The sequence below is a fragment of the Oncorhynchus tshawytscha genome, linkage group LG30 (assembly GCF_018296145.1).
Source record: "Oncorhynchus tshawytscha isolate Ot180627B linkage group LG30, Otsh_v2.0, whole genome shotgun sequence".
In the NCBI taxonomy this organism is placed as follows: Eukaryota; Metazoa; Chordata; class Actinopteri; order Salmoniformes; family Salmonidae; genus Oncorhynchus; species Oncorhynchus tshawytscha.
Window position 1 is genome coordinate 8,187,490 of NC_056458.1, and position 18,737 is coordinate 8,206,226.

The 18,737-nt window shown below is 40.3% G+C and overlaps 1 protein-coding gene across 5 annotated transcripts in view; it reads left to right on the forward strand.

Annotated features, from left to right (window-relative positions):
- LOC112228852 (kelch-like protein 13) overlaps positions 1–18,737 on the forward strand; it is a 94,688-nt gene that overhangs the window by 55,159 nt on the left and 20,792 nt on the right. For all 5 annotated transcript variants that reach the window (XM_024394545.2, XM_024394546.2, XM_024394547.2 and 2 more), the window contains 3 exons: positions 1,269–1,410; positions 7,942–8,074; positions 18,383–18,579. In XM_024394545.2, the coding sequence (XP_024250313.1) occupies positions 1,269–1,410; positions 7,942–8,074; positions 18,383–18,579 (472 nt within the window). The remainder of the gene's footprint in view (positions 1–1,268; positions 1,411–7,941; positions 8,075–18,382; positions 18,580–18,737) is intronic.

Here is an 18,737-nt window from a genome sequence, read left to right on the forward strand (position 1 = left end):
GGTGGCTACTTTGAAGAATCTCAAATATAAAATATATTTTGATTTTGATTTGTTTAACACTTTTTTTTACTTCATAGTTTTGATGTCTTCACTATTATTCTACAATGTAGAAAATAGTGAAAAATAAAGAAAAACCCTTGTGTAGGTTTGTCCAAACTTTTGACTGATAGTGTATGTGTGTGTGTGTATATATATCATACACATTTTCGGTAGGGGGAAAATGCTTTTAGTGTAAACTTAAACTTAAAACCAAATCTAAAGTATGTAGAAATGATAATGAACCTATACATAGGCTGTCATTGTTAATAAGAATTTGTTCTTAACTGACTTGCCCAGTTAAATAAATAATTTTAAAAAAGATACATATATATATTTTTACAATAGCCTAGCTATAGCACTTTGAGAACTTGCCATCAACAACAATAAAGCTGGACAATGAGGCCCCTATTGATTTTATAATGTTTAAGCATAAGAACACAGCATTAGCCACGGGACAATGTATAGAATGGCAGAAAAATGTGCTTTAAAACTACAAAATGTTTTCTCTGCTGCCATGATGATATTGTTTACTTATTCTTTGGTCTGTGTATGTTTTTTCAACCGCTCAAACCTTTTTTGTGGGTCGCGACTCAAAACACCTCAATTGGTAGGTCCCAAATTAAAAAGCGTTTGGGAACCCCTGGCATAGAGCACCAGTATGACTTCATCAGGTTTGGAGTGGAGAGCTGATGATGGAACTGAGTGTAATGTGGCAGAGGAGGAGGTGAGGACACCACTATGATTGGCCTGAGTCGTTATTCTCTCACAGTCCCATTGAGAGCATGGTCTGCTGCAGGGAGGGACCAGGCTGGGGATGTTTACTCTTAGCTCGTAGTTACCTTTGCCTTGTAGCTTGACTGCCTGTCCTTACGTCCCTGGATATCAGCACCATTTTCAGGTGTGTGTGAGCGTCCTTGTGTATTGTTTGGTGTTAATGTAGACATTTTAAATCATGTTCTATGTGCCTGATTAGGAGAACGCAAATGTCTTAGCTAAGCTCTCCCCTTGTTGTGCTGTGTATTTATTGACCTTTTTCCTAAAACCCCTTTCCTCAGCCGCTGTGCATGAATCATCAGGAAAATCTCAACATTCTCTCATCATGTAGGCTCGTGAATCTGCATACAAACCACACTCAATGAGTTGATTTTAATGTAAATCCGTGCTTGTACTGCATGATTGTAAGCTAAACGTCCCTTTCCCTCTCTCCCCTCCCTCTGCCTCCCCTAAAGATCCCTCGTGGAGGACGACGACCCTCACATGAAAGTGTCGCAGGGGTGTGGTGACATGGGCATCTCTGCCCACCTACAGGCTTCAAAAACCGGAAACACACGCTTCTTTACGAGCAACACGCACAGCTCAGTGGTCCTTCAGGTGAGTAGTAGTGGAGAGAGACTGAGAGATGGTGCTGCTGGGGAGGATGGACAGATTGATGAACCTCTTAAAAGCCCAAATGAAATATGCCAGGGTCATTTTAATATGCCTTCAGAGGTCCTGTGATTGATTGAAATGATAGCTATACAGCCGGATCCATAAATATTGTCAGCCTTTTATGAAGATTAGCAAAAAAGACTGAATAAAGTAATTAAAATACTGAGTTGTAAATTATAGATATATTATTATTTTATACTATTACAATTGCTCAATAAAAGAGATTTTATTAACAAGTAATAAAACAAAATCTCAAAGAGAGGGGTTAAAATTATTGGCACCTTTTTCTAAAATGTTTTATGAGATTGGGAGGGATCTCAGACCATTCCTCCATACAAAATCTTTCTAGATCTTTGATATAATTTGTCTCCTCTTATGGTCTGCCCTCTTCAATTCAAACCACAGGTTTGCAATGGTGTTCACGTCCGAAGACTGAGATGGCCATTGCAAAATGTTTATTTTTAATGCTTGGGGTTATTGTCTTGCTGGAAGATCCACTTGCGGCCAAGTGTCAGCCTCCTGGCAGAGGCAACCATGTTTTTGGCTAAAATGTCCAGTTACTCGGTAAAGTTAATGATTAGAGATTTGTCCAACTTTTATGGGAAAGTTGGACAAATGTTAAAATCCGTTTTCTGATAAAACGATAAGAAAAATTCATACAATTCTAACTGAATTTGTATTTATTATGGATCCCTATTACTCTCCCTGGGGTCCAGCAAAATTAAAGCAGTTTATACAATTTTGAAAACATTACAATACATTCACATATTTCACAACACACTGTGTGCCCTCAGGCCCCTTCTCCAGTACTAAATCCATGTGTGTGTGCCAATGTTTGTGTTGCCTCACAGTCCCCGCTGTTCCATAAGGTGTTTTTTAATGGGTTTTTTTACTGCTGGCATGAGTTACTTGATGTGGAATAGAGTTCCATGTAGTCATGGCTCTATGTAGTACTGTGTGCCTCCCATAGCCTGTTCTGGACTTGGGGACTGTGAAGAGACCTCTTGTGGCATGTCTTGTGGGGTATGCATGGGTGTCCGAGTGCCAGTAGTTGAGACAGACAGCTCGGTGCAATCAACATGTCAATACCTCTCATAAATAAAAGTAGTGATGAAGTCACTCTCCTCCACTTTCAGCCAGGAGAGATTATTAATATTAGCTCTCTGTGTACATCCAAGGGCCAGCTGTGCAATTGTCCTAAGTCCTTTTTTGTGGCACCTGGCCACACTACTGAACAGTAGTCAAGGTGTGACAAAACTAGGGCCTGTAGGAACTGCCTTGTTGATAGTGTTAACCTCTCTCGGATATGTGGGACGGTAGCGTTTAAAAAAAATCTCATTTTACATTGGCGCGTTATATTCAGTAGTTCTAAAACATGCGGTGATTGTGCAGAGAGCCACATCAATTTACAGAAATACTCATCATAAATGTTGATGAAAATACATGTGTTATACACGGAATTAGAGATGTACTTCTCCTTAATGCAACCACTGTCAGATTTTTAAAAAACGTTTACGGAAAAAAAGCAAACCATGCAATAATCTGAGTACAGCGTTCAGACAACAAAGCAGCCAAAAAGATATCCGCCATGTTGTGTAGTCAACATTAGTCAGAAATATCATTATAAATATTCACTTACATTTGATGATCTTCATCAGAATGCACTCCCAGGAATCCCAGTTCCACAATAAATGTTTGATTTGTTCGATAAAGTTCATAATTTATGTCCAAATAGCTTCTTTTGTTTGGGCGTTTGGTAAACAAATACAAACGCGCATTCGGGTCCAGCCGAACGTCGGACGAAAAGTTCAAAAAGTTATATTACAGGTCGTAGAAACTTGTCGAACTAAGTGCAGAATCAATATTTAGGATATATTTATCATAAATCTTCAATAATCTTCCAACCGGAGAATTCCATTGTCTGTAGAAAAGCAATGTAACGACACTGCGCCTCACAAGCCTGTGACACTCTGCCAGACACCTGACTCAATCCCCTCTCATTCTCTCCCCTTCATAGTAGAAGCCTGAAACAAAGTTCTAAAGACTGTTGACATCTAGTGGAAGCCTTAGGAAGTGCAATATGACCCCAAAGAATCAAACCTCAGATTTCCCACTTCCTGGTTGGATATTTCTCAGGTTTTCACCTGCAATATGAGTTCTGTTATACTCACAGAAATCATTCAAACAGTTTTAGAAACTTCAAAGTGTTTTCTATCCAATACTACTAATAATATGCATATATTAGCATCTGGGACAGAGTAGCAGGTAGTTTACTCTTGGCACCTTACTCATCCAAGCTACTCAATTACTGCCCCCCTGTCATCAAGAAGTTAAGAAGGCAGAGTATCGCTTTATTATAGACAGACTTCTCCCCATCTTAGCTACTACTGCATCAATATGTTTTGACTATGACAGTTTACAATCTAGGGTTACTCCAAGCATTTTAGTTGTCTCAACTTGCTCAATTTCCACATTATTTATTGCAAGATTTAGTTGAGGTTTAGGGTTTAGTGAGTGTTTTGTTCCAAATACAATGCTTTTAGTTTTAGAAATATTCAGGGCTAACTTATTCCTTGCCACCCACTCTGAAACTAACTGCACCTCTTGGTTGAGTGTTGCAGTCACTTAGTAGCTGTCACTAGTAGCTGACGTGTATAGTGTTGAATCATCCGCATACATAGACACTCTGGCTTGTCATTAGTAAAAATGTAAAAAAGCAAAGGGCCTAAACAGCTACCCTGGGGAATTCCTGATTCAAACTGGATTATATTTGAGAGGCTCCCATTAAAGAACACCCTCTGTGTTCTGTTAGACAAGTAACTCTTTATCCACATTATAGCAGGGGGTGTAAAGCCATAACATCAATTTCTCTCAGCCAATCGTCAGTCATTGGTGTAAGTGCTGTGCTTTTTGAGTGTCCTTCCCTATAAGCATGCTGAAATTCTGTTGTCAATTTGTTTACTGTGAAATAGCATTGCATTAAACACAATTTTTTCCATTACGTTTACTAAGGGTTGGTAACAGGCTGATTGGTTGGCTATTTGAGCCAATAAAGGGTGCTTTACTATTCTTGGGTAGCGGAATGACTTTAGCTTCCCTCCAGGCCTGAGGGCACACGCTCTCTTGTAGGCTTCTATTGAAGATGTGGCAATATCGTCTGCTATTATCCTCAGTCATTTTCCATCCAGATTGTCAGACCCTGGTGGCTTGTCATTGTTGATAGACCTTCATTTTTTTTGCCTCTTCCACACTGACTTTACGGATTTCAAAAGTACAATTCTTGTCATTCATAATTTGGTCCGATATACTTGTGTAGTGTCAGCGTTTGTTGCCGTCATGTCATCCCTAAGTTTGCTTATCTTGCCAATGAAAATGTAATTAAAGTAGTTTGCAAAGATAACCAGGAGGCTGACACTTGGCCGCAAGTGTATCTTCCAGCAAGACAATAACCCCAAGCGCACATCAAAAACCACAAAGAAATGGTTAATTGACAACAACAAAAAATAATGCATCTCTGTGTCCAGACTTTGAGCCCCATTGAAACCTGTGGTTTGAAGAGGACATTCTCCTCGCAATGGAAGGGTGCTAGAGTAATGAAGATGGTCAAAATGATTGCCACCCCTATCTTTTTTAGATTTTTCAAATTGCTTGTTAAACAAAATCGCTTTCTCTGAGCAATTGTATTAGTATAAAATAATTTGCATATAATATAGCTCAGTAGTTGTATTTTTTTATGCAGTTGTTTTGGCTCGTGATAATTAGGGACCTGAATATGTCTGTATGGTGTCTGAAACTTTGCCAGACAAAGATACTAAGGGCCTTTACCCAACTCGATAAAATATCTAGACATTTCTGAACACAACAAAAAAATTACACAAATTACCCTGGTTTTGTTTCAGTCAGGTTGTCTGTTCAAAATTCTGTTTTAAAACACAGAAAAGTTGTTCCTGTGCAGATCTTCAACGATGTGCAGCACCAATCATGCGCATCTGTCTCAAACAATCTCTTCTAGGCTATTGTGTGCAACTCTTAATCACACGTCGTTTCTCCTTCTCCTTCACACTTGCAATCTTCAAGCACTGCACACATTTCTTCCTTTGCTCTACCTAAACATTATGGAATTTTTACAACTAATGTCAAACTTGTTATAAGCACATCAGGGTTTAGCCTTCACTATCCTGTTTAAAAACCAACAAATCTTATAAAAATCAAGGTCTCTCCCACTCTAATCACTGGCACATCTAAAGTCAGAATGTGATGCGCGTGGAGGGCAAAGCACATAAACAGTGGAATAAATCAGGGTCATGTGTGCAAGCTGTCTAAGAGATAAGACTTGTCTTTCAAACCTATCCGCTGCATTTATTGAGGAAAATGATCTGTGAATTATTCAATTGATTCACTGCGGTGGAAGAGAATTATGTTCTAAGAACATTGAAAACTGTTATGTTCTCGACAAAGAGTTGTCAAACGGATATCTTTCATGAAGTTGGATTAAAATAATGGAAATGACTGTTGTTCCCTCTAGTTGAAATGGCCTACTTTTTTCATTGCACGCATAGAACAAGATGTCTTATGCATATGATAAAAAGAAAATGTGATGACAATTGAAATGGAGATGAAATCCCTTATTATTTATGTCGGCTAGTTAGCTGTAATTTTGAAGGGGATGATAGAGCGATGGTAGTGACTCCTTCAGTGCAGACAGACAGTGGCTCAGCGTGTTGGGCTCCAGCTGTTTGATGAAGCATCAGCACCAGTGAGTCAGGCTCCGTGCCCTGCCTGGCCCATGCCAGTCTCTGTCCACACGTGAAGGTCGTCACAGAGATGGGGGCTGCCAGGCAGGAGCTGGCAGAAAGCTACTGGACTCATCAATGTGTGAACTGTTCACACTGTGTGTACTACACAACCTGTTAGTATGATGGAGGTGTGTTGTGTGGACATGTTGTTAGGCAGAGTGCTTCTAAGGTCCCGATTCAACAGTGTAATAGCCTTTTAATAGTTTTTATACCTGCTGTTGAAGAGTGTTGATGTATTTTTTTAGGAACACAGCACTGGGTGGGTGTACACGTGTGATTCAGCACATTGCTCAAGTCAGAAAATAAGATTGTGCCAATCTCTTTCGTCGCTGCAAGGTTTCTCTATCGATTGACAGCTGTCGGCTTGCTACCAACTGTCCGTGGCTGAACATTTTCAGAGTTTAACAACAACTATCACTGAGGTAAATTCAAAGTTGTTATGATTTGAAAGCTTGTTGGATCATTAGAAAAAGGCACATCTTGCTATCCCTTGTTAGCAGTCATCTATTATAGCCCATCTATTTTTTGTTGTTCTCTGGACATATTGTAAATACGCCTGCATAGGACTCTAGAAATTGATTTTGCCAAGAGAAGACTCTTCACTTTCAGTGCTACATCTTCTAACATGCTCATCAGGTTGTTGCTGCATGGGAGAAAAACATCATTCAAATGTGTAGGAAACACCGACTGTTGACCATTTTAAGTGAATGCTAATTAAGCAGTGAGGGTCGTCAATGCACATAGTGATGCCATTGTTGGACTCCACTGTGTTCTTTATAGGGACCTCAGTCTGTGACTGAACACTGGGCTTAAAAACACAAGTAGAAAATGTAATAGCATTGCTACATATTGCTTTTAAGGCTGGTGAGCGTTATAGTTCTGTGGGAAATTAATTTAAGATGTATGTATTTGGCTGGTTTAACACAAAATTATTCTACCAAGAATTTTTATTAAACCAGAATATGAACTTACAAACGTATTGTAACATTCTCTGTACAAAGATAGACAAAAAAAACATATTTGGGTACACATTTTTATTCTTTATATAAAGATAGACAAATAATTACTTTTTGGTATACATTTTTGACCTATTTGTTTTTATTGCAATAAGCACAGGAATTATTTTCAGGCAGGTTGTCAAGAAACGGTAATGCTTGGGGGGTTGTGTTTTTCTCTTTGTCTTTTCATGAAGTGATTGAGTTAGGCTAATCCAGTCTGTGTACCAGTCTGGATAGGCCTTATACCAATCTGGTTCAGGACAGACATGGTCTCTCCACACAGTACACAGAGCAGCTTTCTTTTCTTTTCTCCCCAATTTCGTGGGAATCCAATTTGTAGTTTACAGTCTTGTCCCATCGCTGCAACTCCCCTATGGACTCGGGAGAGGTGAAGGTCGAGAGCCATGCGTCCCACGAAACACGACCCTGCCAAGCCGCACTGCTTCCGGAAGCCAGCTGCACCAATGTGTTGGAGGAAACACCATCCAGCTGGCGACCGAAGTCAGCTTGCAGTCGCCCGGCCCGCCACAAGGAATCGCTAGAGTGTGATGGGACAAGGAAGTCCCGTCTGGCCAAACCCTCCCCTATGTGCCTTAGACCGCTGTGCGCCACTTGGGAGACCTAACAGAGCAGCTCTTTAACAGGCTGGTCTCTCCTCTTTCTCTCTCTCCCCTTCCCAGGGATTTGACCAGCTGAGGCTAGAGGGATTACTGTGTGATGTCACGCTGGTGGCGGGGGACGGAGACGAAGCCTTCCCAGTGCATCGCGCCATGATGGCCTCCTCCAGCGACTATTTCAAAGCCATGTTCACAGGTAAGCTGTTGTGCCTCCATCTCTCTCACCACCTCTCACTGACCCACAGCAGCATGCACGGGATGGGACGTCCACATACTGTGTTTAATGTTGATTAACATACTGAGTAATCAGAGGATTAGCCTGCTTGTCACGCGTCCGTCAATCAATCTCTACTCTGGGGCTCTGCAGCTGATAGCATTGTGTTGTCTGGTTGTCTTCTCCCAAAGTGCTCCTTTTCTTGAACCACAGCGTGAATCCTCCAGGATTTTTACTTTCCCTGTCATCTCTACATTCTGATAAGCTACCATACCTTGAATTAGACATGCTCATTTCCCCAAGGGGTTAAGGTTTTGATTTACCTTGTGCTTTTTTATTTTTTTATAATAAGGTTTGTTTTTCATAAGACATCACAATTATTGCATTCATCACTTTGGTGAACATACTTTTTTTATTCCCAGAATGCATTTCTGTATTTCATCTTGTTGTAGCTTAGTAACTGCCTCACTGAAGATGCAAATAGAAACGACTTGGATAGATGTAGTGAGGGCAAATATCCTTCAACTGCAGTTTCATATACAGTGGGGCAAAAAAGTATTTAGTCAGCCACCAATTGTGCAAGTTCTCCCACTTAAAAAGATGAGAGAGGCCTGTAATTTTCATCATAGGTACACTTCAACTATGAAAAATCCAGAAAATCACATTGTAGGATTTTTAATGAATTCATTTGCAAATTATGGTGGAAAATAAGTATTTGGTCACCTACAAACAAAGCAAGATTTCTGGCTCTCACAGACCTGTAACTTCTTCTTTAAGAGGCTCCTCTGTCCTCCACTCGTTACCAGCATTAATGGCACCTGTTTGAACTTGTTATCAGTATAAAAGACACCTGTCCACAACCTCAAACATTCAAACAGTCACACTCCAAACTCCACAATGAAAATATCGGATATCGGTATCGGTCAAAAATGTAATATCGGTGCATCACTAGTGTAAATGGTTAAGAAGAAATCATCAACCCTGTTACGGTCAACCCTGTTACTTTATTTGATACTTACTATAGTATATTTTTTATTTAACCTCTTGAGATAGGGAAAAAATAAATGTATTAATATAAATGTGCTTTATTCAACAACAAAAAATGTATGGACTAAGTTTATTTGTTTTTTTCTTTGGTGTGGGGGTTACAGGTACAATATCCATTTCAATTAATATATTCAGTTTAAATAACATGTACCTGTGGACTGTCATTCAAAATAAAAACTAAAGCAAGAAAAATGTCTGTTTAAACAGGAAAAGAAAACTAAAAAGTGTGCCTCCACCCACAACCTCCCATCCCATTCCCCCAACCCCACCCAGCCAACATGTCTCCATCCAACCCCCCCAACTCCCGGAAACCATGTTTTCCACCCATTCTCACCCCCATAGCAACTAGGGTTGCTTTTCAGTCACCACCCAGACCCCCCACCTTCCTACTAGCCTCCCGACGGCCAAAGAAAACCCTCCACATACAACCCCAACCTCGTGGGCCTGGAAGCAAAGAAAGTAAAAAATGTATTTTGTAAGTGTGTGTATGTGTATATATATATATACACACACGGGCTGCTTTTTCTTAACTCTGTGGTCCGACTCATCCCATCTCATTTGGTTGAACTCTGGGGATTGTGGAGGCCAGGTCATCTGATGCAGCAACTCCATCACTCTCCTTCTTGGTCAAATAGCCCTTACACAGCCTGGAGGTGTGTTTTGGGTCATTGTCCTATTGAAAAACAATTGATAGTCCCACTAATCACAAGACAGATGGGATGGCGTTATCACTGCAGAATGCTGTGGTAGCCATGCTGGTTAAGTGTGCCTTGAATTCTAAAGAAATCACAGACAGTGTCATCAGCAAAGCACCCCCACACCATAACACCTCCTACTCCATGCTTCACGGTGGGAAATACACATGTGGAGGTCATCTGTTACACACACCGCGTCTCACAAAGACACAGCGGTTGGAACCAAAAATCTCAAATTTGGACTCATCAGACCAAAGGACAAATTCCCACGGTCTAATGTCCATTGCTCGTGTTTCTTGGCCCAAGCAAGTCTCTTCTTCTTATTGGTGTCCTTTAGTAGTGGTTTCTTTGCAGCAATTTGACCATGAAGGCATGATTCCCACATTCTCCTCTGAACAGTGGGCCATTTACAGTGGGGCAAAAAAAAGTATTTAGTCAGCCACCAATTGTGCAAGTTCTCCCACTTAAAAATATGAGAGGTCTATAATTTTCATCATAGGTACACTTCAACTATGACAGGCAAAATTATTTTTAAAAATCCAGAAAATCACATTGTGGGACACCAGAAACAAAATTGTAGACCTGCACCAGGCTGGGAAGACTGAATCTGCAATAGGTAAGCAGCCTGGTTTGAAGAAATCAACTGTAGGAGCAATTATTAGGAAATTGAAGACTTACAAGACCACTGATAATCTCCCTCGATCTGGGGCTCCACGCAAGATCTCACCCTGTGGGGTCAAAATGATCACAAGAACGGTGAGCAAAAATCCCAGAACCACACGGGGGGACCTAGTGAATGACCTGCAGAGAGCTGGGACCAAAGTAACAAAGCCTACCAACGGTAACACACTACGCCGCCAGGGACTCAAATCCTGCAGTGCCAGACGTGTCCCCCTGCTTAAGCCAGTACATGTCCAGGCCCGTCTGAAGTTCGCTAGAGAGCATTTGGATGATCCAGAAGAAGATTGGGAGAATGTCATATGGTCAGATGAAACCAAAATATAACGTTTTGGTAAAAACTCAACTCGTCGTGTTTGGAGGACAAAGAATGCTGAGTTGCATCCAAAGAACACCATACCTACTGTGAAGCATGGGGTTGGAAACATCATGCTTTGGGGCTGTTTTTCTGCAAAGGGACCAGGACGACTGATCCGTGTAAAAGAAAGAATGAATTGGGCCATGTATCGTGAGATTTTGAGTAAAAACCTCCTTCCATCAGCAAGGGCATTGAAGATGAAATGTGGCTGGGTCTTTCAGCATGACAATGATCCCAAACACACCGCCCGGGCAATGAAGGAGTGGCTTTGTAAGAAGCATTTCAAGGTCCTGGAGTGGCCTAGCCAGTCTCCAGATCTCAACCCCATAGAAAATCTTTGGAAGGAGTTGAATGTCTGTGTTGCCCAGCAACAGCCCCAAAACATCACTGCTCGAGAGGAGATCTGCATGGAGGAATGGGCCAAAATACCAGCAACACAGTGTGTGAAAACCTTGTGAAGACTTACAGAAAACATTTGACCTCTGTCATTGCCAACAAAGGGTATATAACAAAGTATTGAGATAAACTTTTGTTATTGACCAAATACTTATTTTCCACCATAATTTGCAAATAAATTCATTAAAAATCCTACAATATGATTTTCTGGATTATTTTTTTTTCTCATTTTGTCTGTCATAGTTGAAGTGTACCTATGATGAAAATTACAGGCCTCTCTCATCTTTTTAAGTAGGAGAACTTGCACAATTGGTGGCTGACTAAATACTTTTTTGCCCCACTGTATATGAAACTGCAGTTGAAGGATATTTGCCCTCACTACATTTGCCCCACTGTATTTGAGCTGCAATTTCTGAGGCTGGTAACTCTAATGAACCTATCCTCTGCAGCAGAGGTAACTCTGAGTCTTCAATTCCTGTGGTGTTTGTCATGAGAGCCAGTTTCATCAGTGCTTGACGGTTTTTCAAGAAACTTGAAAAGATATTGACATTTTCCAGATTGACTGTCATTTCTCTTTGCTTATTTGAGCTGTTCTTGCCATAATATGGACTTGGTCTTTTACCAAATAGGGCTATCTTCTGTATACAACCCCTACCTTGTCACAAAACAACTTATTATCTCAAACATATGAACTTTTCAGAAGGCACACATGTTAATTGAAATGCATTCCAGGTGACTACCTCAAAGCTGGTTGAGAGAATGCCAAGCGTATGCAAAGCTGTCATCAAGGCAAATGGTGGCTATTTGAAGAATCTCAATTTGTTTGACACTTTTTTTGGTTACTACATGATTCCATATGTGTTATTTTATCATTTTGATGACTTCACTATTATTCTACAATGTAGAAAATAGTAATGATAAAGAAAAACCCTTGAATGAGTAGGTGTTCTAAAACTTTTGACCGGTAGTGTAGTTTGTATGCATGTTATGGGATTTAGCTGAGATTATTCTTTACAGAGTCAAATATATTTGTCCAGGCCTCAATTGTTCCTTCACTAGCACCATTAATTCTCGCTGTCAATAATTCTGTTAGAGCTGGCGAATTGCGAGAGTGAGGTGAGAGCCAAGATTTGTTTTGCGGTAGTGCTGCCAGCCAGCAGTAGTTATCTCTGATTGATTGAGATATTCTAGGAGCGATCATCGTTAAGTAACATAAGATGCAAAGCATTGAATATTTACATTAATTCATTTGGTAACTTTGTCCCAGAAGCATTTAACTGAAGGGCACTATCACATCATATGAAGGAATGTGCCTACCTGATTTAAGGGACACAGTGAACAGTTGAGAGTTGGGGCCAATTTCATTGTAAAGTGTTTCCTTAGTGTTATAAAGTTTGTGAACAAACTTAAAATGTACAAGTTGATGGTTCGTTTTACGGGAAGCCAAGTTGAATTTTTTTCCATTTTCTGTGGATCATAATTTTTTTTATGGCTAGCCCAGATTGAGCTTTCCAAAAGTTGTTTATATAATTTAGAGATCAGTCCTTTCGGGAAGCCAGATAATTTATTTATAAATTCTATCATTGGATGGTTCGGTAGTTGGGTTTCCCAAGGGACTCCATATCCAGCATAGCTGACTTAAATGGTAAATATAGAAAAAAAGGAGTTGCTTGTAATGTGTCTTTCAAATCCTATAATGTTCTCAAACCATTACTGTCCATGATATCTGCAACGGTACTGATTCTACCTTTGGTCCATTGGGGTTATGCAAAAGGCCGCCCTCCAGAACGCAAGGCATTATTGTGAAATATTGGGCATGCCATTTTGATTCCTAGTTACATTGTTTTTCAATTTTGCCCCAAATAGAAATTAGGTGAGCAATAATAGAACTGCATTGTTTAAGGGATATATCAGTGAAGACCACCCTTTTCCAGGGCAGTAGGAGACACCATATTTAAGATGGGTAATAATGGACGGAAGTTATCCAAGAATGGACGTTTTTTAACAAAACTGCTTTGGTCCGTGTAGACCAATTTTGGTAAGTAAGTCTCGAAACAAACAACATTTTGGAAAACAGTTTAATATGTGTTTATCCAAGATCAGGAGCGAGAGTGATAACACTGGGTGGCATCCTTACCTTTTTTAATAAAAGGGAAATCTAGTGCTGTTTTCACATCTCTCCCAAATTAACCTTTGTGAATGGCTGTGTTAATCCTTTCACGCAATAGTGGACCTAATTGGCTCCAAAAATGTAAATGGACCAGGTGATTTGCCTTTATTCATGCTACCCAATGCCCTTTTGAGTTCATTTAGAGAGATTTGGGCTCCCAGCGAGGTTGCTTTCTCTGTTGAGAAAAGCGGATTTCTTAATTATTTTAGAAAGGGCTTAGTCTGGCATGGTGTGGATTTACAATCAGAGGTGTACAGCTCTTTATAGAAGCGGGAGAATGTTTGATTATTTTGGGTTCCTGTTTCATATTCAATAGCTGCTATGTCAGCTAATTGAACATTACTGGATATCTTGATGGCCAATAAACAACTGGGACAATTACTATGGAAGTAATGATTGAGTCTAATTTGATGGATGGCAAACTCTGCTCTCTGTCTTATCAGTAACTTAAGTTCTGTCTTGACTTTGGAAAGAGTAATAGCTACCTGGTCTGAAGAGTGTTTGTTCAGAACGCAGTTAACGTTTTCAATTCAGATATCTTCTTTAATTGTGATTTATTCAACTTCAACAACTTTTACCTTTATTTAACTAGGCAAGTCAGTTAAGAACAAATTCTTATTTACAATGATTGGCTACAACGGCCAAACCCTAACCTGGACGACGCTGGGCCGATTTGTGCGCTGTCCTATGAGACTCCCAATCATGGACAGTTGTGATACAGCCTGGAATAGAACCAGGGTCTGTAGGGACACCTCTAGCACTGAGATGCAGTGCCTTAGACCACTGCGCCACTCGGGAGCAAATGCAATTGCATTATTTTCAATAAAACCTTTGGTGGCATCCCATAAAATCCGGGGGTCATCAACATTTTTATTGACCGTTATGAATTCATTGATTTCAATTTCAAATTGATCACAGAATGTAGAATATTGTAGTAATAAAACGTTAAAACACCATGTTGTTGCTCTTTTAGGAAATTCTGACATTTGATGTGGTCAGCCATTTTCTTGATTAAAGAAAATAGAGGTGTCGGAAATCGATTTGTGAAATGATATATGCCTGTTTAAGTAGAAAGTGTACTCTTTTAGGATTATGTGCTCGCCAGGCATCAATGAGATTATAATGGATTGTAGTTGGTCTTATTAGTTTTGTCCTACATGTCCAAAACTGTTACATTTAGGTGAAATCAAATGTTTTTTTGACCAAGTTGCATTTCTCAAAAAGCACCGAAATGATGGAATGACCCAGATGTGTTTAGAGGGAAGTGAGGTCACTGTTTAAGCCGGTAATAATATTCTGCTGCAGATGCTGAGCAAAGGCTTTTCACTGCGACCCACAGCCCTCTCTGGTTAAATTATACAACAGTCGCCAGGCTTTGGTGAATACATTTCCTTTACATGCAGCCATAATGGTAGGTATGTGAAAGCTCAGTGGAATGGTTCCTGTTGATACTGTTATGGAATGCTATTACGTTTTTATCTGACTGGTGCCTTTATCATAAGGACGTAAACAATTCACTGATACACATCGTTCCCCGATTCAAATGTTGAAGACACGACTGCATCGGTCCGCGGACCCCAAACTGATCCAAATGTAGCGTGCAACAGTCAGAAAATGTATTCAAACATTACAAATCGATCCACATTTTATTTCTACTCATGTTGCTTTCTTTCTACCTTCTGAAAATACCTCCTCTATTGTGACAACTGATGCGTCCTCTTCTCTATATCAGTGGTGGTTAAGGGCGCTGTACTGCAGCGCCAGCTGTGCCATCAGAGACTTTGGGTTCGCGCCCAGGCTCTGTCGTAACCAGCCGCGACCGGGAGGTCCGTGGGGCGACGCACAATTGGCCTAGCATCGTCCGGGTTAGGGAGGGTTTGGCCGGTAGGGATATCCTTGTCTCATCGTGCACCAGCGACTCCTGTGGCAGGCCGGGCACAGTGCGCGCTAACCAAGGTTGCCAGGTGCACGGTTTTTCCTCCGACACATTGGTGCGGCTGGTTTCCAGGTTGGATGTGCGCTGTGTTAAGAAGCAGTGTGGCTTGGTTGGGTTGTGTATCGGAGGACGCATTACTTTCAACCTTAGTCTCTCCCGAGCCCGTAGGGGAGTTGTAGCAATGAGACAAGATAGTAGCTACTAAAACAATTGGATACCACGAAATTGGGGAGAAAAAGGGGTAAAATAAAGAAATATTTTAAAAAATTGCGCACTGTGCCCAGCTTGGCGCGTTGTTCCTGATTTTGCACATCTGCGTGGCACCTTTAGCATGCTAAAATGGCTTGCATGATACTGGGCTTTTAAAGTTGATGTAATTTGTTAGGTTATTGTTATCTATAGTGCCTTCAAAAAGTATTAATACCCCTTGACTTATTCCACATTTTAATGCGTTACAGCCTGAATTTAGAAATAATTAAATTGACACAATACCTCATAATGACAGTGAAAACATGTTTTTAGAAATGTCTGCATATGTGTTGAAAATGAAACGGACATAATCAATTTACATAAGTATTCACACCCTTGAGTTCAATACATGCTAGAATCACCTTTGGCAGTGATTGTACCTGTGAGTCTTTTTGAGTAAGTCTCTAAGAGCTTTCCACACCTGGATTGTTTAACATGGATTGTTTTCCAAATTCTTCAAGCTGTCAAATTGGTTCTTAGTCATTGCTAGACAACAATTTTCAGGTCTTGCCACAGATTTTCAAGTAGATTAAAGTCAAAATGGTGACTTGGTCACTCAGAAACATTCAGTCTTCTTGGTATGCAACTCCAGTGTAGATTCGACCTTGTGTTTTAGGTTACTGTCCTGCTGAAAGATGAATTCTCCCAGTGTCTGGTGGAAAGCAGACTGAATCAGGTTTTCCTCTAGGATTTTTCCTGTGCTTAGCTCCATTTCTTTTTTATTCTGAAAAACTCCCCAGTCCTTAACGATTACAAGCATACCCATAACATGATGCAGCCACCACTATGCTTGAAAATATGGAGACTGGTACTCAGTAATGTGATGTATTGGATTTGCCCCAAACATTACACTTTGTATTCAGGACAAAAAGTGAATTGCTTTGCCACAATTTTTGCAGTATAATATTAGTGCCTTGATGCAAACAGGGTGCATTTTTATTCTGTACAGGCTTCCTTCTTTTCACATTGTTAATTAGGTTAGTATTGTGGAGTACCTACAATGTTGTTGATCCATCCTCAGTTTTTGCCTATCAGAGCCATTAAACTGTTTCAAAGTGAAAAGAAGGAAGCCTGTACAGAATAAAAATGCATCCTGTTAGCAACAAGGTAAATCCAATACAACACATGACTGAGTACCTGTCTCCATATTTTCAAGCGTAGTGGTGGCTGCATCATGTTATGGATATGCTTTTAATCGTTAAGGACTTGATGAAATCCCTGAGCAGTTTCCTTCCTCTCCAGCAACTGAATTAGGAAGGACGCCTGTATCTTTGTAGTGACTGGGTGTATTGATACACCATCCAAAGTGTAATTAATAACTTCACCATGCTCAAAGGGATATACAATGTCTGTTTTTATTTTATTTTTTACCCATCTACCAATAGGTGCCCTTTGCGAGGGTTGTTTTTAAAATCCACTGATGCAGCTTAGAAAGATAATTGTATGTGTGAGGTACAGAGATGAGGTAGTCATTCAAAAATCATGTTAACCTCTCTGTGATATGTGGGACGGTAGCGTACCACCTCGCCAACAGCCAGTGAAATTGCAGGGCGCCAAACTCAAAACAACAGAAATCACAAAATTAAAAATCCTCAAACATACAAGTATTTTACACCATTTTAAAGATAAACTTGTTGTAAATCCAGTCACAGTGTCCGATTTCAAAAAGGCTTTATGACGAAAGCACACTAAACGATTGTTAGGTCAGCACCTAGTCACAGAAAAACAGCCATTTTCCAGCCAAAGAGAGGAGTCACAAAATCAGAAATAGAGATAAAAATGAGTCACTAACCTTTGATGATCTTCATCAGATGACACTCATAGGACTTCATGTTAAACAATACATGTATGTTTACAAAAATCTGTTCACATTAGCTCGTTATGTTCAGTAGTTCCAAAACATCCGGTGATTTTGCAGAGAGCCACATCAATTTACAGAAATACTCATAATAAACATTGCTAAAAGATACAAGTGTTATGCATGGAATTTTAGATCCACTTCTCCTTAATGCAACCGCTGTGTCAGATTTCAAAAAAGCAAACCATGCAATAATCTGAGTACGGCACTCAGACACAAAAACAAGCCATGCAGATACCAGCCATGTGGTGGAGTCAACATAAGTCAGAAATAGCATTATAAATATTCCCTTACCTTTGATGATCTTCATCAGAATGCACTCCCAGGAATCCCAGTTCCACAATAAATGTTTGTATTGTTCGATAAAGTCCATAATTTATGTCCAAATACCTCATTTTTGTTTGCGCGTTTAGTACCCAAATTCATGAGGCGCGGGCAAGTCCAGGCGAAAGTTCAGACGAAAAGTCATATTAAAGGCACTGTAAAAATTGTGCTTTACTTAAAAGTAAGCTACCGGAGACAACTGTCATTTGAATTGTAGGCACCCCAATCTGATAGCGGTAGTGGGGTGGTAGATGCTTAGCCTCCCTTACGGCTCAGATCAGTTGCCTACATAGTATACACCATAGACATACATCATTTAAACACACACACAGAGAAGTCAGCTCAGACACATCCAGCTCAGAGAGGCCCAGCTCATGAGCTCGAATTTAGAATGGAAAAATGAATGTGTTTATGCAACAAATCGAAATGCACATAATAATTTCTCAACTATAACGTATCGTTCCTGCATCGTATCGGAGCCCATGTATCTAGATACGTATCAAATCATCTTGAAAGGGATAGATGCACATCCCTACTTTATGTAATATGTTTAGTCTTTTCTCTCTCCTCATCATGCAGGTGGAATGAAGGAACAGGATTTAATGTGCATCAAACTTCATGGTGTCAACCGTATAGGCCTGAAGAAGATCATAGACTTCATCTACACGGCCAAGCTGTCTCTCAACATGGAGAACCTGCAGGACACACTGGAGGCAGCCAGCTTCCTCCAGATCCTACCTGTGCTCGACTTCTGCAAGGTCTTTCTCATATCTGGGGTAAGGAGCCGAACACAGCCTGCTCATACAGCCTGCTCAGCCCCCACCCACCCCGCTTACTTTAATGTCTACATTTGGACTTGATCTGGGATAAAAACACTGGGGCCATACTTGTCAACTTTTGCTTAGACCTGAGGTTTATTATACCTGGTCTAAAA